At 39.0% G+C, this 25319-nt stretch overlaps 1 protein-coding gene across 10 annotated transcripts in view; it reads right to left on the minus strand.

Moving 5' to 3' along the window:
• Nucleotides 1-25319, minus strand: part of SMARCA2 (SWI/SNF related, matrix associated, actin dependent regulator of chromatin, subfamily a, member 2) — a 177978-nt gene that overhangs the window by 76730 nt on the left and 75929 nt on the right. For all 10 annotated transcript variants that reach the window (XM_063713831.1, XM_024251686.3, XM_063713830.1 and 7 more), the window contains 6 exon segments: nt 19985-20092; nt 19283-19369; nt 15181-15227; nt 12643-12809; nt 6343-6506; nt 689-916 (listed from right to left, as the gene is read on the minus strand). In XM_063713831.1, coding sequence (XP_063569901.1) covers nt 689-916; nt 6343-6506; nt 12643-12809; nt 15181-15227; nt 19283-19369; nt 19985-20092 — 801 coding nt within the window.

A 25319-nucleotide genomic window follows, 5' to 3' on the forward strand; every position in this document is an offset into this window, starting at 1 on the left:
ATATTTATAAAATTACTAACATTGGCAATCTAAAAATAATACAAATGACAACTCAACATTCCCCTAATAAAAACCTAATCAATGCATTCTTCATACAACCCTGACAAATAAAGGCTGTTTAACCAGTTATTTTTCCCAACCTTCAGACAGCTCTTAAAGAAAAATTTAAAGTAGAGGTTAAGGTCATGCTTTCCAAGAGCAAGTATAGCTAAATGTGAGGAAGATGGCTGTGAAGGTTTGTCCTACAAACATGTTGAAGCTCTGTGATCCCTGATCAAAAGGCAAAAGAGACAGAGGGCTCTGGAGGATGAGAGAAAGGGGCCCCCTTCCATTTATGTCTTGTCTCGTCCGGCTGATTCTGTCCCTAAAGTATCCTCTCTGCAGTTCTGCAGCTGCCCTACAGAAGGCAACACTGATGGTACAATAAAGCAGCTGGTTTTACCACCCTGGGAAAAAGGAGGGAGCACCCACAGGCCAAGCCTTGAGGTTCCTCCAGCAATAGCTCTTAAGACACTCATTTTGGATAACTTTCAGAGGCTTTCTGTGGTTGGGATCTAAAACAGCAGTTTATTTCTTCATTTTCATTAACGCCAGCCCAGGAAGTTTTTTAAACAAAGGGATTATTCTTAGTCCTTCAGAGACAAAAGGCCACTGTTTGATTTCATAAACTTGGGGTTTTCTCTAATACCTCATTTTCCTCTTCATGCTCCAAGATGGCCTGCAGGAATGCCCTCCGCTCGTGGCTTGAAGACTTTTGGTCAAACATGCCTGCCTGGATCACTTTCTGATCCACGTTCAGCTTGTATTTTGCGGCTGCGAGGATCTTTTCCTCCACGCTGTTCACGGTACAGAGCCTCAGCACCCGGACCTCATTCTGCTGCCCGATGCGGTGAGCTCGGTCTTGGGCCTGCAGATCCTGTTTGGGGAGTCAATATGCTATGAGGACTGAGATGCCTGGCATAGGCATCCAAAACCAGACCCCACCCCAGAGGGAAATATGGAAGGCTTCTGTATTTTACCTTCACTAAGGTAAGATTTTGCTTACATTTTAAAAATACACAAGTTACGTTTGGAAAAATTCAATGTCATTCCTAGTTGAAGAAACCTGGGTTTAAATTAACCAAGCCAACTGAAATACATCTCAGGTTTTGAAATCCAGGTATCACATTGTTTTTATCTGTCTCTAGGTTCCCCATCAGATTTAGTCCATATCTAAAACATTAAACAAGACACCAATGTCCAATGTCAGAATTATGACTTACATAACACCTACAATTAACCTGAAGTTGCAAGAAACGCCTTTTCTTTGGTGTGATGTGTTGAAGATTATTTTAAAAATATCACTGAGTTGTACATTCAGGTATTATACATACATACATCTTACCACACACACACACATACACACACAGTGATTGCTCAGGTAGTCAATTTCCTAGAACCTAACCTTACCAAAGACTCGGTCTTCAATTTGGGAAATCAAAAGGATTGCTAGTTGGGTAGTCAACTAGTGAACTTTTGGGGACAGAAATTTGTCACTACCTATTAGAAGTGTTAAAACTGTCTATGTCTCTGACTCAGAAATATCACTTCTGGAAATGTATCCTAAACAAATAATCATAGATATGCACAAAGATTTAGAAATAAGGATGTACCTTCTCAGAATAATTTACTATCTCTAATGGCCTTTTTTAAAAAAAAGAAACATTCAACAATAATGAATTAGTTAAATTATAGTATCCTACTATATGTATGTATCAACAAAGTATCATAAAAATTATATTGTAGGAGATTTAATGACATAAGTGAAAACAAGTTAAAAAGAACTGTATGCATTCTGATCTTACATGTGCAAATTTATCTATATAAAGAAAAAGGTAGGAGGACAAACACCAACATACCAACAACATAAATCTCCAGGTGATAAGATTATAGGTGTTATTTCATTTTCTTCACTTTGCTTACATTTTGCTTTTTTTCTGCTTTAAATGTTACTCATATATTAATAATAAGAAAAAAGCTTTAATGAAATCTTTAAATAAAAACCTTCATGAGCCCATGAAACAGAATTACCTAATTTTACAGCTACATAATAAAAACTTCTTGGCATGTGGCTTTTATTCATTGTGGTCCAGGTGATGTTATCTGGGCCAATGCTAATTAGTTGTTTACACATGTCTCCCATTAGACTGTATAGATTTTTAGGGCAAAGGTCTGTTTTCTGTATCCCACATCCCTGGCACCATAGTTTGCAGAGAGCTGATGCTCAACAGCTGTAAACCCGTCTTCTTGACCAGACAAGTCTCCTGGTCACCTGTTGTAGCACAAGAAGGCAGCAGACAAAAGGCTGCCCTGGAGATTTGTGTTTGCTGCAGGGACTTTTAAAATTAAGTAGCCAATTAGGCAAAACTTTTTCCTCAGCAGATATTTGAATAAGTTAATATAAATATCACAGTGCTAAGCCATGAAAACAGCTGGGACCCATCTATATTAGATTATTTTCTAAAGAGAATGTAAGGTGGATCATTCAAATCCAAAGGGGACAAAAAACTCTAAAACACCCTAAAGTTCCTTTTTAAGCTTTTCGTTCAACTGTCTCTCTCAACATATCTTCACCAGACCTGCTAACAGCAGTCAAGATGACAAGGTCTGTGTCATCAGGCTTTTCACTATCTCCTGGAACAGAGGCCAACAGTCTCTAAAATGGGCGCAATAAGTAAACATTCTATGCTGTCTGGCCCAGAAGCAAAAATTGAACAACTGTTCTCACCAGAAAGCTGATACTCTTTTTCCCCACCATTTTCTAATTTATACTTTAAAAAATGAAAACCATTCTTCACCTGTGGGGGTGCAAAAACAAGTGGCAGGTCAGACCGAGCCCGTGAGTAGTAGATTGCTGACCCTTGTCCAAGAAGATGCTGACAAAACCACAAAAATACTAATTGCAGGGGGCAGCAGAATATGAATAGAACAAGTGAGGAAGCAGGGCACATGGACAACATAGGAACAAGGTCAGACATTACAGAATCCTTGGGAAGCTGCAATAAGTTTTGTATCCTTGGGAATTTGCTGCAATAAGTTTTGTTTGGTGGTGGTAGCAGTGATGTGTGTTTGTGTGTTTCAGATCACCCATCTAATTGGAAGGTCACAAAAGCTAATATTTCTAGGCTGGAGAAGTTTAATGAAATGTAAGCTTGAGTCTCTAAGCCAAAATGTGGGGGGAAATATTGTGACAAAGAAGTGCTGTAATTATTGGATGGATTACTTGATATTTCTGAAGTCTCAATTAGGTGGTCTGAAACTTCATCACACTGACTTAGGTCTGATAATACTTGAAGCTAAGAGCCTGGTCTGAGAAGAGGGTCTGCAAGCTAAATGTGGTTGACCATTCCGTAATAGCAACACAGCTGCAGCTCCGTGGGTAAAAAACACAAGTACCAACCCATGTTTCTAATCAACAGTTTGGAAATGAGAGTCTTGGCAACCTGGTGGGATTTTTTTGTTAATTCCACAATCATGAGTTCTATCTTTGCTTCTAGGTAGGGTCCTTAATTAGCAACATTAAGGCCTCTATCTGTCAACCTATGTCAAATCCCCTATTTTCACCAATGTGCCTTAATTTTGATTCAACATGATAATGCGTACTTATAGAAATTTTTCTTCAGTGCATGCTGAAATTAACCTGATAAAAAGACCTTCACAATTTTCATTTTGGGGGCTATGCAATCTATATGCAAGGGTGCAAGGTAGAAAGAGCTCAAACCCAGTATTCATACTGAAACCTAAACAGACATGGGTGTGAATGATCCTGGTGGGGTGCTCATGAGCAAGCTAACATTGACTGGTTTCCTTATGTAGAAGATATTTTGAGGATTACTTGAGGTGAGGTATGCAAAGTGCCTAACAATATTCAGTAGAGTTCTGTACCTTTTAAATGAAAACTCAGATGGATCTTTATCACTATAAAATCACTGATTCCTGAAAAAGAAAAATTTGACCAAACTAATGGTCATGTTCAGTGACAGATGAAAAATCTGGTCAGCTCAGTTTATTCAATCAGGTGGAAGCGAATCTACCTATGGCAGCTAGAAATACTTGCAGAGGCCCAGTGTGAGGAACCTGTTGTAAATTCCACCAGAGAAAATCTGGGATCCTGTGTTTTGCTGCCGAAGCTTTAGTTCACACGTAGTTAAGAGGGAACTATTTCATGTTACTGCAATTTACTTTGATTCTAGAGTTCAAAGTTTTTAACAGAGCTAGAGAGAAAGAACGAAAAAAAACTGAGAGGCGGGTTGGGGTGGAACATCATACAGATGTCCCAGAGTTATTTTCCATGTTAAATTAGCATTTCCTGGAACAGTGGCTTTTAGAATTTATACTGTGCCAGTGAAGGTAAACATCTAAGAGTCAGTGGAAATGCTTACCTCCGGAGACAGAATACAAGCAAACTCTCCATTCACCTATAGATAGTCTTCAATACTTAGGTACCAGCAAGGATAATCTAAACATCCAATCACATTGAGCACACCAGGAGGAGAGGAGTCACATCACGTCTTCCTTCCTCCCCCTTAGATACCCAGCCTAGCTCAGTGCCTGCTGCATAACAGACACTCAATAAATGTTTGTGGAACAAATACTGAATCCATAATGCTAAAAAGGAAAACTGCAGATCTCTCACATCAATATGAATTCTACCTGAGCCTTGGAATGAAACACTTTTATATATTTATAAAAATACATAACCATATTTCCTGAAGACTTAGAACCTAATATATTCTGTGCTGGTGGCTCCCAATCCTTTTCAAGATCAGAAAATTTTAATAGTCGCTTTAATTTATTCACCTACAGAGAATGGTAAGTACATGCAGTGGCCCAGTGTTGGTGGTTTGGGCCCACAGTTGAGTCTTTAAATCAGTGCTCCTCATCTGTATGAGAATCTATTTCAGAATCTCCTGGGAGCGCTCAAAGGAAGCACCTAGCTCCACTGAATAAGAAAACTGGGGTGGGGTGGTAGGGAACAGAAAGCAGGCATGCATATTTTTTAAAAGCTCCCTTAGAATTCTAATGTACCCCTGAATGCGATTTCCTGCCAAAAGTGACGCTATATGGCACTGCCACTCAATCTTCGCAACCCAGTGAGATAGTGTTACTTTTGAGAAAACCAGAGCTCAATGAGGAGCCTAGGAAAAGCTGATGTAGAATTCCTACTCCTACGTGAGAGTTGCCATTTTCTTTTTGCATTTTTTTTTTTTTTTTTTTTTTTGAGACACGGTCTTGCTTTGTCGCCCAGGCTGGAGAGCAGTGGTACGATCATGGCTCACTACAGCCTCTGCCTCCCAGACTCAAGCAATCCTCCCACCTCAGCCTCCTGAGGAACTTGGGACTACAGGTATAAGTGCCACTGTGCCCAGCCAATTTTTGTATTTTTTTGTAGAGACAGGGTTTCACCATGTTGCCCAGGCTGGTCTCAAATTCCTGGGCTCAAAGCAATCCTCCTGCTTCGACCTCCCAAAGTCCTGGGATTACAGGCATGAGCCACCACACCTGGTCTTCATTTTTACTGTTTTGAATTCAACATTTGCTCCAGTATGAATCAAATCTTGACCAATATCACCCTACCCAATATCCTACAGGCAGATGCCTCACCTCCCAGAGTAATTTAGAAAACCAGTGCCATAAGAGACCTACTCAATTAAAAAAAAAAAAAAAAAAAAAAAAAACCATCAAAGTACTGCTTTAAAAGGATAGCCCTGAACTTACCTGGCTAAAAGAGCTTTACAACAATAAATGCTCATTAGAATATGTTTTGATGATCACTTTAAACAAAACACAAAATAAAAGGTTAACTACTGTAATACTGTTTGGCCTTGGGGAAGTTACTTACCCTGCCTAGGATTCAGTTTCCTTGAATGCAAAGATTCAAATCATATTAACCGTCTGACAGGGTTGTTGTAAAAGTGAATGAAAAAATGCCCAAGAGGCTGACACAGATTAAGGGTCCCATAAATGATGGTTGCTATTATTCTTACTGCTATGACTTTACAACATTTTTTATTTATCCCTCATTAAATATACTTTGTTCAATGGCAATCCCAAGAGATGGGATTAAAACTAAGCAGAAACTAAGTTTTTCTACCTCAAACTTCAGCTCTTCAAAGGTATATGTGGGACCTCGTATCTGTGCTCTAAGGGAGACAAGAAAATAGCCAGAAGAATTGGCTCCAAGAAAGCAACAGCCCACTCGTTTAGATATTTGCTCTGTCCCATAAATGTGAATAATGAAACTGATCATCTTTTAGTTGCTCTCCAGAGGGAGGCCTGGGCACCTGAGTGGGACATGCAGACCTGATGAGGATTCCAGTCGCTGTCAAAGATGACCACTGTATCAGCTGCCTGAAGATTTAAGCCCAGGCCACCAGCTCTTGTGCTCAGTAAGAAAATGAAATACTGGGATCCAGGTTCATTGAATTTCTTCAGCAAAGCAGCACGATCTTCAGACTTGGTGGTGCCTGAGGGGATCAGAAAAATTAATTTGCCAATTAACTCTTGTCTGAAAATGGCACAGAACGAGACAAAAAGGCTTGCTTCCTTCGAGAAATATACCCAGACTCCTCCTAACACTGGTGAGGTAATTTCCAGGGCTTTGTACTTCTGGATAAAAAACTTTGAACATTTTGCAATTACAAAAAAAAAGAAAGAAACAGCTTAAACATTTCTGATGAGGCATCTTTGCAACTTCACAAATTTTACAAAATCTTTACTCTCACCTAAAACAATGAAAACATTTTTTGGATTTATTTCTGTGATTTATAACAACAAATAATTTTAAGAACACACACACTTCCTCTCTCTCCCTGTCTCTTTCTCTCTCACACACACAGAAACACACACACACACACACGTGCACTTAAAACTGTAATAATGGCTTAAAGAAACTTTGCCAACAGGCATTAAAGCAAGGACTTTTTTTATGCCAAGAAAATAGAAAAAAAATGAAAGTTCTTTTCTACTACTTTACCATTTGGATTACTACCAAGTATGGTCTGGTTGGTAAAAACATATATTATGAATGTAATTTTTTTTTGCAAATGGAATAATTTTATCCTTGTTAGCAAGACTTAAAGCCACAATAATCCCCACCCCACTACAAGAAATCTCTTAGTCTGTTTCTCACGTTATCATCCTGCTCTGTTGAGTTCAAAGCATGCTAAATCAAAACCAACTAAACAGAGCAGCATGTTAAATACTTGGGGGTAGTTTGCCCCATGGGGTCTGAAGAGGCTCCGAAATAGTGAATAAGCAGAGAGTACCAAACCTCAGAGTCTGGTGCTCACTTTTGGGGCATTCTTACATTTCAGATGAGCCACTCAATCACATATTATGTATGTGTAATGTATTTACCCAGCCATTTCATGAGAAATGCATTGTGGAAGGGGAGAAAAAAAAAAAAAAAACACACCAGTATTCCATCTGAATATATTTCACCAGAAAAGCTTAGATGCTGAATTTTGAAAAAAGGCTTTAGGCTGTTGGGAAATATGTATGCATGTTACGTGATAGTCTCTGACCGGCTGCTATTCAAATATTATTCCTACATGCTGTTCGTTTTTTAAGGATGAAAACATACCAGCAATTTATTTCAGAGGATTAAAACATTGAAGTGACTATAGCTAATGAATCAAGTTACTATGAGGGCCAAGTTCTCAAACATGGGGACAATCTTTTTACACATTTAATAAAAATAACAAATGCCCTCCTGAAGAGGGAGAAAACAAATCACTTCCCTGCATACAGCAAACAGGGATTAGGAATGAGGGGTCTGGGGGCTCTCCTCATTTAATGGAGTCACATTCTTTAGACCCAATTTACTTTCTACGTTAGGTTTCCAGTTTAGTGAACTGGTGAGATCCAACACAATCAACTGTCCAAGTTTAGATTTTGGAGGAGGAGCACTAAACATGCTTTGATGAGTGAGCTTTCAAATGTGGGGCTCTTTTTTCTTTTATTTTCAGAATTGGCTTTCTGAGATCATGGTGAACTACCTGTTCACGACGCTAATGGAAGATATTTCTGCTGTGAAAACTTCTCTATCATCTTTCCAGCTGCAAGAATTTTTTAAAAAATTACTCACATGGATTAATGGTTCACGTATTTCTCCTCTACCTTAAACTGAATGAAAAGCCACAAAAACCAAAAATTTCTTCTAAAATGAGGAAAGAAGAGATCATGGCATCTGTGTTTCTGAAAACTGGGTACAAAAACTATACATCTATACTCTCAGGATAGAAGTTCAACAGTTTTGATTAACTGAAAATGAACCAGCTGATAATCACACAGATTAATGAAACCAAACAGTTAATCTCATCAGGTCTGCCTGCCCTGCATGCTTCTGGTTTCTTGCTTTTTGTTATTTTTGTTTTCTCTTTTTCCATGAAGCTGAAGGCTGCAGTAGCCGAAGGTCTTGCTGCTGAATGCTCAAACTTGACCTTCACTGGCTACTTTACAGATAACATGCATATGTCACCATGGTAATGGTTACTTCAGTTGTTTTTCAGGAACTTTGGCCAGCTCTGTCCAGTTCAAACCAGTTGACACCACTGACCCTTAAACTGGGCCTGAGCGCAAGTGCCCAAGAGATGGCCTTTTGATGTTGGTGAGCCAAAAACTCCACCATCAGATCATGCTGACGCTGCTATTTTCTGCAAGTATGTCCTAGGAAATGCCACGAACCCTGGCTATGCTTGTGTAGAATGAACCTGTGACTTCATTTTTCCCCACTGCCAATCACATTTCCCTGTGCCTTACACCACCCCACTTCCTTACCCCATAAATATCCCTAAACCTTATCTTCAGGGAGGTAGAGTTGAGGGCTGTTCTTCCATCTTTATGCTTGGTGCCCTTGTGAATAAATCTTTTCTCTTTTGCAAAACCTGTGTCACAGTGATTGATTTACTGCACGTGGGCTGAACAGACATGGATCTGGCCAGTAACATAAGATATAAATACAACCAATGCCTACTGGGATGAAATAACCTTACATGCAAAATAAAGCACTGAAAAACAAAAGCAATATCCAAATAAAATTATTTGGTCAAAGGAGTTTTCAGACCCTATACCAGATACCTCAAGCAAACAGGCCAAGCATATATCTGGTGTGTATTTAAACTGTATAGGCCAGGCATGGTGGCTCACGCCTGTAATCCCAGCACTTTGGGAGGCCAAGGTGGGTGGATCACCTGAGGTCAGGGGTTCGGGACCAGCCTGGCCAACATGGTAAAACCCATCTCTACTAAAAATACAAAAGTTAGCTGGGCATGGTGGCACACATCTGTAATTCCAGCTACTCGGGAGGGTGGGGCACAAGAATTGCTTGAACCCAGGACGCGGAGGTTGCAGTGAGCTGAGATGCACTCCAGCCTGGGTGACAGAGAGAGACTCCGTCTCAATACAATACAATACAATACAATAAACTGTATAAATAGCTGGGAACTTGACAAATTATAAAACACAAATAAAAAAGATTAAGTCATTTTTCATACAAAGCTATAGCATTTCTTATCACAAGGTTTGGAATTTGCTAGAAAACCATTTCCGTCAAAGATTTCCAAGTCAAGATCTTTGCTGATCATGAGCAATCTTTTTACCAAATTTTTTTTTTAATTTAACAAATTTTTTTTGTTAAATTTAAATTAACAAAATTTTTAATATTGTTCAGGGAGATTCAAACTACCATGTAAGAGTCTATCCAAAGGCAGACACTCCTTGCAAGTGGCACAAGATTTAACATGCTCAATACTAACATCAGTTTCATGGTCTTTCAGACTTTGATACATAACCAATTATAAGCATACAATTAATAGGGCAACTGTGTTGAAAATTACAGAATTTACCAGAAGGAACACACTGTCAGACTTTCATGATGACTAATTTTAACTTAGTTTCACCCGCTTTTAGAAAGTGTTGTCTTCTGGGATAAAACCTCACCACTTGCTCTCACTCAAAAATCATTTCCAGTAAAAACAAAAACTATATGGAGTATTAGCTAAATCTATTCATGCAACCATAATCTTTGCAGAAAATTTCTGCTTAGCTCTCATCAAGTGATTTTTTTCCCCTAAAGTCAAAATCTGAGACATCAAATTCAGCAATGAAAAATCTGAAGTCATTTTAATAATTGGGTGGTGGGATGGGGGACAGAAGGGGTTCAGCTGGAAGTGTGTGTACTAACTTATCTGTGTGTATATTGATTGTTTGTCCATTAGTTCTGTCCACCCTTAAAAGGAATGGCTGCTGTTTCTTACGGAAAGATGCCTTTTCAATTCCATCTGTAACATGTTAGGCAATTTGCTTGTCTGTCTCCTTCCACCTAATGGTAAGGACTCTGAGAGCAGGAACAGTGAATAGTTCATCCATCCTGTATCTCTAGTGCATGGTGGTTTGCAATTAGTCAATCGAAAATTTTAAATAAGTTCAAAATCATTCTTAAAATGTTGTAGCTAGAGAAGAAGCCTGTATTTTCAGAGATGGGGTATACCTCTCTCGATCTGCTAAAACTGAGCTAATTTGGAATCAAAGAGATCCAAGTTAGAACCTGGTTTCACCATATGCCTTTGTTTTCTCATCTCTTAAATGGGCATCATAATGGCACACTGGTTGACAGGGATAACAGTAGCTTATTTATTGAGAAAATCAAATTAATAATGCACATGAAATGCTTGGCCCAGAGTCCCACAGAGTAGGTGTTCCATACATGTTAGCTGTTGTGACTATTATTATTAGTAACAAAAGGACAGCAGCCAATAAACTATTAAAGAGAACCTCTCAGGCTGACAAGAAAACATGAAAGCAATGTGTTTCCAGGAAGTCACTTCTTACCAGTTTGATAGATGCAAATATTCCAAAGAAGCAGTCCTCAGAGACCTGAGATTGGAAATGAAATGCCACAAAGTAGCAAGTGATAGTTACGCAAGACACCTGTGTGGGGCTGTCAGTTCAGGGGAAAATACAGCCCCACAACCCCACAGCCCCTCACTTGAGCAGCAGGTAAACGACAGTTTATCTTTTGAAGGAAGAGTGCTGAATTTTCCCCTCTTTCCGGAGGCAGGGATCCAGTCAAAGGAGAAGAGACAATAAAGGAAATTTGCCAACAGAGAAAAACTGTGCCTAATAGGACTGTATTTGTGAACTAAAAATTCACATTTACTTAACCATTCATTCGTTAAGTAATTTGGAGGGGAGAGGTAAAGGGGTTTAAATAATCAAGTTTCACGCCTGTAATCTCAGCACTTTGGGAGGCCGAGGCAGGTGGATCACTTGAGGTCAGGAGTTCGAGACCAGCCTGGGCAACATGGTGAAACCCCATCTTTACTAAAAAATACAAAAAAAAAAAAAAAAAATTAGCCGGGCATGGTGGCACATGCCTGTAATCCCAGCTACTCAGGAGGCTTAGGCAGGAGAATCACCTGAAACCGGGTGGCAGAAGTTGCAGTAAGCTGAGATTGCGCCACTGCATTCCAGCTTGGGTGACAGAGCGAGACTCTGTCTCAATAAAAACAAAATAAAATAAAATAAAAATAATCAAGTTTGTCAAATGGTATAATTAATTTGAAAATTAATTAATAATACCCTAAGAGGCAGACCATAAAGAGAATTCACCTAAAACCTTAAGTCAGAGAACATACGGCAAGTCTGAGTTTGGTATATATCCAATTACGTTCAATTAAGGGCAAAAGGGAAACAAAATGTTGGATTGAAAATAAAGTCTTTTAATGAAACATAAACCTTAAGTTTCCCATTTAACAATAGTAATACTGCATTAGATAAATACTGGTATTAGTAGTATCCTCTTTTCTACCCAGGGATTAAATAGCATCCTGACTGTAAATTAACTTCTATTCCTACTTACCACTCTTTGAATGCCATATTTATGCCCTGCCATTGTGTATAAATGCTGATACTTTCAACCTCTAATATATTATGGCTGATATCAAAATCATAAAATAATTTAGGGATTATCCCTAAAATCATATTTTCTTCCATTAGTATTTTTTCTTACTAATTTTTAGGACATGGTATTTAAATTTCACTCTTAAAACCAGGCAGATATTTTACATAGCTTGCAAAATCCAGGAAACAATGAAGTCATGTCTCTTAACAATATAACATGTGGATACGTCTTATTTAGGAAGAGAGGGGCTTTAATGATAAATATAATCTTAAATGAATGATTGTATTGTTACAAAGAAAAGTGACATAGCCTTTATCCCCTTAAAATATGCCTTAACTGAAAAAGTTAAAGGTGTGTCAATGTATTCTATGTGTTGGGCACATAGGTAACAATCAATTTTAAGAGCAAGGAAGATTTTAAAATTTTAATTTAGTTTAATTTTATTTTATTTAGGTACTCATAAGTGACTCTAAACTCATTTGTGTTGGTTTATTTGTGGGCTATGCAGCTGCACAAATGAGGTCAGCTTATTTAAAGCTTAAGGATGCAACAAATTGCTATCTAGAAAAACTGCTCCCGATGCTTCTAGTCAATTCTCCAATTTTACCCCTTCTTTTTGGCTGAGATTGGATCTAAGTGCCCATTATCCCTTCATTTCCAGTAGTATGGCTTCTGAGCCTAATGCCTTATGCACTTACCATCAAGGCGTAGGTAAAGGAAGTTCCGAAAAGCAAAATAATCCTCCATGATGGTCATGAGAGATGTCATCTGGCAGAAAAGCAGCACTCGGTGATTAGTCGCTCTCAATTTTGGCAGAATACGATCAAGTAGCTCAAACTTTCCTGAGGCCCGATACAGTTCAGCCCTGAACCCAAAAAAATGCAAAACAAGAAGACAGTATTACTTCTGTCTTCTTGAAAAATCCAGCATTGCTTTGCTTTTCATATAGTCCTTTGTACACTGTAAACATTCAATAAGTAACTGTGAAATGAATGAATGAATGAATATGAACTCCAAAGCAATGACAATATTTAGCAGAAAAAGAAAATATATTCATATAAAACCCATGAAGAGTGCATTGCATATACTAGGTATGATGACAGGTTCTAGAAAGAAAAGGAACCACTTTCATGTTCTTAATGCTTTCAATCTTTCTCTCAACTTATTCTTTCTCCTCGCCCTCTCTTTCTCTCTGTCTCTCTCACACACACACACACACGTACACACACACGTATATGCCATGTTTCTGTAAATTCTTCCTTATTAAGTATATAACTTTTTAAATTTTTAATTCAGGGCACTTAAGATTCATCTAAATACTTACTGATCACCTACTATGTACCAAGCAAAGTGCTAGCCATGTATATAATAATAAGCAAAAGAGTCTCATTTTACTAAATGGATAATTACAAATTGTAATAAATATTATAAAAATAACAAGTTCCAATGAGAAACCTCACAGCAACATGTGATGCCTTCTTTAGATTGCAACAGAGTTTGGCAACCTTTGGCCCAGTCTGCTGTCTGTTTTTACAAATAAGGTTTTATCGGAACACAGCCACACTCACTCATCTCTATCGTCTGGCTGCTTTCATGCTACAGAGGCTGCACTGAGCAGGTGTGGCAGACACTTTATGGCCCACAAAGCTGAAAATATTTACAATCTGGATCTTTACAGAAAAAGTTTGCCACCACTGGTTTAGAGTGTCAGAGGTGACCTCCCTGAAGAGATAACATCTTAGCTAAAACCTGAAATAATGAGTAAAAAGGCATCCAGGTAAAGAATGGGGGCACTGGGGTGGAGAGGAGGGGATTCCAGAGAGAGGAAAGAGCATGCATAAAGGTACTGAGGGGTAAAGGAGACAGAAGTATTTGAGAAATTAAAAAAAAAATAAAACAGTGAGCATGGCTTAAACAGAAGTGAGGAGAGAATACTGGGAGATGAAGACAGAGAGGTGGAGGATGGGACTAGGAACAGACTCTGTAGGGCTCTATGAGCTACATTGAACGTTTTCATTTTCAATGCAATGAAAAGCCATCAATGGGTTTTAGGCAGGGGAGTGATGACGTCTGGCGTACCTTTTTATAAGATCACTATGGACGTCATGTAAGAATGGACTGGGGAGGACAAGAGTCTTGGATTACTATAGAAGTACAAGCCAAAAACACGTTGGGAGTATGAGATGCAGAAGACGCTGTGATATGGAGAAAGGCTAAAGCAGGGCCTTTTCCCTCTACAGTTCACCCATTTTTTTCTTTTAACAGGGCTGTGTTATACAATTAAAACTGAATTTTAGGTGATACTGTTTGGAAAACTTGCCAGTGCACATGTAATCTATAGTACTGAAATGTATCATCTGGTAGTTGATTTTATGACACAGGATATGTTATTTCTAACAGACACATTTTCAAACGTATGTCTTCCCGACATCCATCCTCCACTCTGAGAACTGTTCTCCAAATACCCTATAGCCGTGTTTTCACCATGCAACCCTGGCCAAGCTGATGGGAGCAGGAGTAACCACAGAACCCAGAGAAGACAGAGGCAAGGAGAGGTAGGGAAAGCTTAGCAGCACTGCTTCAGGATAGGTTATAGTTCCTGGATTCTTAGCCCAGTGAAATTGTCTGCCCTTGGGATCCAAGAATGATGACTACATCCTAATAATAAATTTTTCAAATTTGCAACACACACACACACACACACACACACACACACAGACTTTCTGTTAATGCAGTGTTCATTTTTGTTGTTGCAAGTCAAGATTCTCTTTAACATCCATTGCTAATGAAAAACATTTCTTACACAGACCATACTCTAACAAATGACTATAAAACTGTAAACATTTACAGCAGATGAGAGATTTCTTCTCATATACATTAATGTCAAATGTCAATGTGAAATTTAATAAGATAAATTCTCTTCAAGCCCAAGCTATACTTTTGGTTATAAATAACAAACCTTTGAAGCTTCAACAACATTTTTAGAACACTAGGATACTATTAAGTCTATTAAATAAGATCTATGTCCTTTGAATAGCCACTTGCTTAAGGCAAGTAATAATTTATGCCAGTAAAGTAAAAGAGAATGCTGATACCATTTTGGTTAACTTCTCCAGTGAAGAGCACTTAGAGGGCTGGAAGTAAGTATTTGCACAAGAGGAAACACTGTAGAGAGGAGGAGTTTATGTAAGGCCAACAACATTATTTTTAAAAGAAAAAAAAAATTTGAGATTTACCCATTGATGACCCCATTTGAATAGCCTAGGTGTTCAGCAAAGGATTCCTTTAAAAGAGAGAGATAGAAAGAATGATTTTTAAAAATGTAATTATTAACTTAATGATTACTTTTTTAGTGAGGTTATCCTACCTATTTCTATAGTTAAAATAATTAATGAATAAGCAAAAAACTTACATACATAATGAACCAGAAATTCAGTACATTGCATGCAGACTTTTGTTCCACCAGAAAAGTATCCTGTGAGTTTCTTCTAGTCTCTAGACTCTCAGATTAACAGGGTTAGTTTACCCATCACACAGTCACTGAGCACCCACTGGCCCATAGCGGAGCCAATAGTTATTTCTGGAGATCCACCCTCTACGGTGGATCTGAACTCAAGGAATACAGAGTCTAGACTAGAAGAGCACAAAAAGAAGCAAATCAGAATGTATATATAAATATATGTGATAGGGTTTGGCTGTGTCCCCGCTCAAATCTCATCTTGAATTGTAGCTCCTATAATTCCCATGTGTTGTGGGTGGGACCCTGGGGGAGACAACTGAATCATGAGGAAGGTTTCCCTCATGCTGTTCTCATGGTTGTGAATAAGTCTCACGAGATCTGGTGGCTTTGTAAGGGGTTTCCCTTTTCACTTGGCTCACATTCTCTCGTCTGCCACCATGGAAGACGTTCCTTTCACCTTCTGCCATGATTGTGAGGCCTCCCCAACCATGTGGAACTGTGAGTCCATTAAACTTCTTTTCCTTTACAAATTACCCAGTCTCAGGTATGTCTTTATCAGCAGCATGAAAATGGACTAATACAATATGTATTGTGGAAAAATTTAGCAATAAAAATAATTGTGATTATATATGATAATTCTTAGTTTGGTGAAATCTTTTCTTTTTTTTCTTTTTTTTTTTTTGAGACAGAGTCTCACTCTGTTGCCCAGGCTGGAGTGCAGTGGCGCAGTCTCAGCTCATTGCAAACCTCTGCCTCCCAGGTTCAAGCAATTCTCCTGCCTCAGACTCCTGAATAGCTGGGACTACAGCATGTGCCACTATGCCTGGCTAATTTTCTGTATTTTTAGTAGAGACAGGGTTTCGCCACATTGGCCAGGCTGGTCTTGAACTCTTTACCTCAAGTGACCTGCCCGCCTTTTCCTCCCAAAGTGCTAGGCTTACTGGATGAGCCACCACACCTGGCCAGTTTGGTGAAATCCTAACGTCTCTTCTATACTGTGCTTTCCTCTATTACAAATAAGGTCCTAGATGTACAGCACCCCTCAAGTGTCCAGCTTCTGTTTTCAGAGTACAGAACGTAATCACATAACTCCGTCCTTTCTGATTCACAGAAAGAAATACTGTTTTCCATGCATTTCTCCATTCTGACTTTATGGGAATGGCAACCATCTGTGGGAATGGAGAGCAGGTTACACCTTCACATCAGCCACCGGCTGTCTCCCTTTTCTGCTTTCCCTCCTCCCTGGATCCCTACAGCTTTTCCTCCAAGGGGACCAGCTCTTTCCCTCTGGGCTCAACAGTACTCTCAAATATGCTCATGATCTATGGTAGGCTCCAGCCCTGTGGCAAAATTAACAGGATGGACTGTGGCTAATACCTCAACTCCATCCCCTAGAACCAAGCCCATGGTCTCCATTAGGCTCCATCCCTGTTTCCAAGCAGGATTGTGAAAACCAAAGAGAGGGGTCAATGGATGCTGTTGGAGATTAGGTAACAGCATCATGTTAAAAATACTGTTTCCATTTCTTGAGTTTAAGGTCCCCAGGGAGGCAGTGAGACCCATTTTGAGGCTCAGCATCTGTCAGGATTTAGTATGAACAAAGGGTGTGTGGCAAACGAAACACAACAAAGGCAAATTCACACACCATCTCTGTTCCATAGTTGTCAATAGATTTGCCAATAACTGTGGATCTCTTGTTTCTAGGAAAAAAAAATTGCAAATCAAAGTCTGCCTTTCTACCAACTGCTACTTAAAATGTCAATATGTAGGTACTGAAGGGCATGCACCTTAAACTTCACTTCCTTCATGATTCCCCCTCCTCCTCTATCCTTTCCCACCCTCCAAACTGAAGCTGGAGGACAGAAGGCATCATCTCCCTTCCTTCCCTACTTAGCCCAGCATGGCTCAAGGGGTCATTTCTTTTATGATAACCAAAACGAAGTAAGATTGATGCTTAATCTTCAAAATTCCTAAGTCCCCAAAGGCTCCCATAGATTACATGTCTTAAAATTGATTTCAGAAAAAATGGGACAGTGGGTAACAGGTTAGACTAACAAAATCCCAGACAGTTTCATCATTAGACTTTTTTCCCAGCTCCTCTCAACCCAACATACACCCACCACCAATTCATTGGTAACTTAAATCTGATATAACACGTCATCAGTTTACAAGATGCTTCACATGTTGTTGTTTAAAAGCTGGTCCTCCTGCCAGTATTATAATCTATTATTACCCCTGTTTACAAATCAAGCACATTACAACATGAAGAATCTGAGTGACTTACCCCAGTTCACAGTTACAAAGTGACCTGGTGGATATGAACTCATTATTGGTCATTGCATTCCCCTTCAACAATACATGTAAATAACTGTGACTTTTTTTTTTTTTTTTTTTGAGACCGAGTTTCGCTGTTGTCACTCAGGCTGGAGTACAATGGCGCGATCTCGGCTCACTGCAACCTCCACCTCCCGAGTTCAAGCAATTCTCTTTCCTAAGCCTCCTGAATAGCTAGGATTACAGGTGCCTGCCACGACACCCAGCTAATTTTTGTAGTATTGTAATTTTGTAGTTTTGTAATTTTGTAGTTTTAAATGGGGTTTCACCATGTTCGCCAGGCTGGTCTCGAACTCCTGACCTCAGGTGATCTTCCTGCCTCGGCCTCCCAAATTACAGGGGTGAGCCACCGCGCCCAGCCATGAGATTTTTAAAGTGTTGTTGCTGTTGTCATTTTACTTTGATATGTAGGTACTTTTCCCTGTGTCTATGGATATTCTCCTCTATGCCCACACACTCTCTCCTATGCCTATGGGTACACTCCCCAGTGTCTATGGATACTTTCTCCTATGGACTCCTTGAATAGCAGTGTCAGAAATCTTTCCAAATCCAGCACAGCTAGGAAAGAACTCTGGCATGTGGATATGGTGTGCAACGAATACTCTGACCTTACATGTACAACTGCCAAAAATAAGGGAGAAAAAAGAATATTCGAAAAGAAGAGTGCTCCAACTCAATTTTTATACTGTGATTAAGTTTTAACTTTCCAGAAGTTTCTATGTATTTTTTAAAATAAATTGGTGCAGACACTGGAGCCCTGCAGTGACGTTCTCTATGTCTCCTGCCCATTTTGCAGTAGAAAGTAGGCACTACCCTGGCAAATAATTGCCACCAGGACCATTTGCCTCAGCAACAGCAATGACAAATGGGGAACACAATTGTGGCTCCTTTTCATTCCTGCTCCAGTCAATTGCGCCGACTGGGGTGAAACACTGTCAATTTAGGAAACTTATTCACATGGAGTGAACATGGCAGAAAATGTCCTCTCCCTGCAAAATAGCTTTCTAGAGACCTGAACATCAGGATGAAAGCATGGATTTACATCATCATGACAGAAACAAGAAAGGAAAAATATAAATCAAAGTAACAGACTAAAGCCAGTGTCTTTTACAAAGAAAATATTTAAAGAAAATATTTCTCTTTAGAAGTCATAAATATATTATTTTAATATTTTTCACAGCATTCTTTTGAGGACGCTGAATGTATTTATCATTATCTTCAATTTCAGAGCTCCTACTATAACAAGGTAATTCACAGTACTTACCCAAACCCACACAAGTGAGCCACTGCTTATAACATTTTCTCTCCACTTTAAACTCTTGGTTATAAAATTCCAGATGCTCAAATGCTTGCTGCCAATGAGAACCCGTAACCAGAATACTCATGTTTGTTAATTCTGCTTGTCAAGCTATCAGATCATGTCATCTCAACTTCTACCAACATGTTTTAAATCTATTTTGGTTTTTGTTTTGTTTGTTTGTTTTTTTTAACTAGCATTAGTATGATTAGCACAATCAGGCTCAAAACACACAATACAGACTTACCTCAATGTGCTGAAACATATATGGGTGGTTGCAGATTTTTCTCAACTGCATAATAGTGTTCATAAGAGTCTTAGCGCCTCCTTTCCCCTAAGAATCAGTGGAAAGAGAAAAATAGAACTAATTATTAACTGGTCAGCCATCTCAGATCTTTCACACTGGGCTTCTTATACAAAGGACAAAGGACCATAGGTTTTTTCAGTCACCTACACACCTTGTGGTTCAAAGCTTCTTTAATTATATAGCAGTTCCTGAGTTAGATATAACGTCTTTCTTGTGATTAACTTATCCTACAAAAAAAGTGAACCTTGAAGAATCACGTCCAGTCGATGGCTTTGCGACATGACTGTCAATTCCGTAGGACTCCGGAACACAGAAGCACAGAACAGATGCCCAGGGAGTGAAACTGGATTTTAAAACCTTCTAAAATGCCACCCCACACTTAGGCAGAATATATTTGCTGCAAAATTGACATAAGCAGAGCTAACTATTTTGGTAATATGAACATATTCCTTCTTTCTTCCTGCCCCAACGCAGCTAAGAGGTGAAGAGATTATCTTTGGCAGCTATAATAGCTCAAAGGAAGTCCAGTGATTTACTTTAACAAATCAGCATTAGCAGGGATGGTTCCTCTGAATATTCAATGTCACAGCCATGAGAAGATATACCACAGCACCTTGAGTTGCATCATCTTTCACAACATACCTTCTTATCTTTCTCAGAACCATCTGTGAGAAGGATCCCCTTGGCTTGCATATGGCGATACAGAATCTTCTGCAGAGCTGACATGTCACACTTGATCACATATTCCACCTGCAGAAAAGAGAACAGTAAGTAGGCAAGAGCAGGAAGGAGAAGGCGCCTCTTCTAAGAAGACTGCTGAGTCAGTGTCACTCCTGGAAGCACAAAGGTGTCTCTCTTTCTCTTTCTTGGATTCATGGAGTGCGGGGTGAGATGGGGGTGTTAGAAGAGACCAGAGTCATCATTGTTAAAGGTACCATTATGATGGTGGGGCCTTCTAAAGGTTATATGTAATTGATGCTAGGGTCATGTTTTCTGAAATTTCTTGACTTGGTTCCAAATTTGAGAGACAGAATGGCTTACAAACTGTTCAAATTCAAAAATGTTCAATATGGGATATTTTTAGCATTTCCTTCACTTCCCAATTATATTTCCTTTCCTATGAACAGAACAGTTTTAGGAAAAGCAGTGAGTGGCAAATATCCTGTGATTTTCTTTGTGAAATATTTTTAAATGGTCACATGTGGTATCTCTAATACTAGTCTTAAAGTGAGATTTATAACATCCCTAGGGTGACTACCATTAACTTCTACTCTTGAGAAATGGCAGGATACAACACAGTGAGAACAGGTAGAAGAGAGAAATTAATCCACAATTGGACACTACTTTATGGTCATCTAAAGGAGGACAAGGCCTCCTGTGCTTCCAGTTGAAATACCATCAAAATCCAATTTTAAAAAGTTAAGGGGAATTCACATGCTCATGGTTTATCACACACCTGCATACTTTATCATACTCCTAATACATAAAATCTGCCTCATTTCCTACCATTGTTTTTCTTTATTTAAAAAAGAATCCCAATAATACAAATGTGCAATTCTCATAATAAACATCAGATTAATGCCTAGAAATATGCAGAATGTGATTAAAAGTAAATCAGCAAGCTGACTAATGTTTAATAAACTGATGTAAAATGATCACATTATTTGCAGCTCTGAGGGCCAGGGAGAAGAGGTCACAGAGAACTTGAATATTCATTCAATTGCTACTTTAGAAGGAATCTGTCAGACCAAATGGAACCACAATTAATAGTTTTTGGCCACACATTTTGATGCATCAGATGAGATTATAGAAAAGCCCGCTCTTTTACAGAAAAGTTGTTAAGTGTAAGTAACCCTCCAAAAACATGCTTTAGTTTTTAATGACCTTCTTGGACAGGTGAAAGAAAAATCTCCAAGATTAATAAACAAGTATGCATTTAATACAGGCTTTGTGTTTTAGATAACTGATCATGTTATATGTTTAAAGTACTTCTCCTTTTTTTTTTTTTTAATAAAAAATTTCTATAATTTGGCCGGGTGTGGTGGCTCATGCCTGCAGTCCCAGCACTTTGGGAGACCGAGGCGGGCGAATCACAAGGTCAGCAGTTCCAGACCAGCCTGACCAACATAATGAAACCCCATCTCTACTAAAAATACAAAAATTAGCCGAGCATGGTGGTGTGCGCCTGTAATCCCAGCTACTCAGGAGGCTGAGGCAGGAGAATCGCTGGAACCCGGGAGGCGGAGGTTGCAGTGAGCCGAGATCACGCCACTGCACTCCAGCCTGGGTGACGGAGCGAGACTCTGTCTCAAAAAAAAAAAAAAAAAAAAATTCTAATTTTTTCAGCTGTATTGAGGTATAATTGTATCAAGGTATAATATTTTATAAAGGTATAATATATACAAATACAAATTGTATATATTTAAGGTATGTCTGTGATATTTTGATATACACAAACATTGTGAAATGATTACCCCAGGCTTCTACTTTTTCAAGAGCTGTTAACTCACAGTGACATTTGATAATGGTAAAGAAAAACGCTGAACAACTTTAGACTTTAACAAGTATAATGGTAAAATGACATCAAGGACTAATATTACTGGGCTGTTTCCATAGAAAAGGCCCTGTGCAAAGTGCTTTCTGTGCCTTCTCTCATTTAACACACAAAAGAGCTCTACTGGGATAGCCACATTTAGCCTTCTCATTTTATAGATTAGGAATCTGAGCACCACAGAGGTTTAGCTACAGGCCCAAAGATATAGCTACTGAATGGCACAGTTAGGATTTGAAACAGAATCCACTCTTTTAAGCTCCATGTTAGGATGACTAAGGAGATTTTCAGGTTTCCTAGCTCTGCCTGAGGTTCACCTTCACCTGCACCTCCCTGCTGGCTTGATCAAACCTTCCTGAATGTGGAAGGCATGGCTGATGCTTGTGCATTTGGGGAAGGCAGATCCAGAATTCAGGAAAGAACACTCAAGCACCTTCCTATCAGTCAGCCACTGCTAAGGGCTGGAGGTGAAGGAGTTTGGAAAGCAGGAGGCATGCATGGTGATACCATGGAGACAGGGATGCCAAGCATCCTCAAAGAGGTCAAGTCAGCAGAGAGGCAAGCAGCTCTCGAGGACCTGATGGCTGGCTCTTGGAAGGCAGAGTCTCTTTCCTGACACAATTAGGGGATTTAATACACATGATCAAAAATCACATAAGCTTCACAACTATATTTTATGTTTGCTCCCAGAGCCTTCTCAAACAACTCCATGCCACTTGGTTTGCTTTTGTACTTTTCTCCAGGCCTGGGATGTCCTTACTTAGTCTTAAGGCTCCTTTCTAACTCTACTCTACCTTGAGGGCCCTTTTTAAGATCTTTCCCAATCACACTATCAGCCAAAGCCAATTTCCCTTTCATTTCTCTCAAAGAAGTTTGTCAGTAAGCTTTTTTGATAATGGAGAAGAAAAACAAGAAGACATGCTAAAGCCCATTTTCCCAATATATATCTACATATTTATGAATTACTATGTGCATGCACTAATATTAATGTCTCAAGATATGAGTTACTTTCAGGGCATGGGTCAATGTTAAAGGAAGTTGATTTATATCCCTATTTAAAGCTGCCAATTTGATGGTATCTAATATTTTTGGTCAACTCCAGCCCATGTACCATGATGTGGCTGTTGAAAACCAACACTAGGAATGGGAAAAGAGACAGGATGGCCCTTTTCCCGTTGTTCATCTATGCTTATGTGATTTCAACCTGCACTCCTTTGCAGAATCCTTTTAAGCCCTTCTGGGGACCAGGGGTGTTAGTTCAGTTAAAATCAGATCATACTAAATCTCCTTATCTGGGCACAGGGAAACCCATAATGCCTCACCATTGGCAGAAAGTAAATGAACCAGGCAGCAAGGATGAATGGACTATCAGATGCTCCCAGTGGTGGAAACCCACTTTCACGCTTCCCCTGGGATAACCTACACAGTGTACTCCCAACACATGACTGGCTTTCAGACACACATACGTACCTACCACATAGGTACCAGTGTCAATCTGCATGTTAAATATCAGTAAAGATTTTTTAAGAGAAAGATCAATATATATGATTGTTCTAACATCTTTCTCCACCCAATGGATTACTAATAAGCATTCCCCAACACACACACCCATGTGTACATACTGGGTACCCCGTCCTAAACCACCTGAATGCCTGGATCATTCATTCTGATTGGTGGGATGATGCTGCCTTACATTGCCACACTATTATTCAGTGTGAGTAGCCCTCATCTCCACCACCAAGTCTGTTGACTTCTCACATCATGCCTCCCATTTCTGGTATATTGTACCTCCCACCTGGCCTGAGTGCAGTATAATGTACAGAGCAGGCCATCAACAGGTTTGTATCAAGAAAAGGGATGGACTGAACAATTATAAAGCCACCACACTGAATCACAGTGATGAGAGAAATTTTTATAATAATCGTGCCAACTCCAACTCGGTTGAGTCTGAGTTCATCCCCCAAAAAATGTGATGGCATCTGTTTAGAGCATGCCTGTGAAAGCTCCTCAAAATATACTGGTGCTATAGCAAATGAAACTTGTGACTTCTTCACGGGGGTGATTCTCCCAGTAAGTTAGGTTTGTGAGAGCCACTGGAGCTATTTTTGTTTAAATCATATGTAAAACTGAGGTGCTGACCTCATGTATCTGGTAATTATCTCCTAAGCATTCTTATATTAGTAAATGGCCTAACTGGTCCCTAAAAGTAGGCAAATCAGGTCACTATACTGGCTCAGCATTTCTTCTTACATACCCCTGTAGAAGTATTTGAACTTTGTTCATAGCTTCTGCCTGAATACTATTCTTCATTTATAATTCCCCTTCCTAAAGGATGTTTTATTGAAATAATAAACCTAAACTACATGCGATATATCACCGCTTTGTGAACTGAGATTTTTAAACAATATGATTCAATTTATGAAAGTCTCAGGTTCTAAACTCTATGGCATGAGAGAGGAATAAAGTAATGATTAATTATGCTAAGCATTCCAAAATTTGATATAATGAATACCCAAATTGCCAATGTAAGCAAAGCTTTGTTGGTGTTTTTCACAAATTATATCAGAATCAGGATTGACTTTAGGTAGGTCAACCTCTAGTTAACCTCAGATATTATATACATATTTTAGCATATTTAGACATAAAGAAATACCCAGCCAATTGCAAGTATAGTTGGTTCTTGATGATATGAATTAACAAAAGAGTTAGCACAGACAACCTTAAATGTGAGCTAAATAGAAAAATCAATTTTTATTTAGCTTAAGTTGTTCTTATATAATCCCTTTTCTATTTGGCATTCTTTCCCGTGCATAAGAAATGGATTTTATGCCAACAGCTTGGCGGTGTTGGTGGTTGGGGGGTGGGTATATTCCCTTGCTCATTAAGTGTTTCATTAGACTAATATTAAAGCTAATTTTCCTATGTGGTTGACCTGCATTTACAAAACTGTGGCCTTTATATACCTGCTTTAGTTTCACCTGAGAAAGCACATGAAAAGATGCTCAACGATATTAGACATTAGAGAATGCAAATTAAAGTTACAAGACGCCACTATGCACTTACTGAATGGCTAAAAATCTCGAAAAACTGACAATGGCAAGCACTAATGAGAATGTGGAGGAAGTGGAATGGTCATATATTTCTGGTGGGACTACCCAGTGCTTCAGACAGTCTAAGAAACAATGCAGAAGTTTCTTATAAATCTATGTATACACTGACCATTCGATCAACCAATCATACACCTAAGGCGTTTACTCAAGTGAAATGAAAACCTGCGTTCACACAAAAACCTGTACATGAAAGTTTATAGCAGCTCTATTCATAATTGTCAAAAACTAGAAATAACCCAAATGTCAAACAAACTGCGCTGCATCCATATAATGGAATATTATTCAACAATAAAAATGAACCAATTATTGATACATG

This window comes from Pongo abelii, chromosome 13 (assembly GCF_028885655.2).
Source record: "Pongo abelii isolate AG06213 chromosome 13, NHGRI_mPonAbe1-v2.0_pri, whole genome shotgun sequence".
In the NCBI taxonomy this organism is placed as follows: Eukaryota; Metazoa; Chordata; class Mammalia; order Primates; family Hominidae; genus Pongo; species Pongo abelii.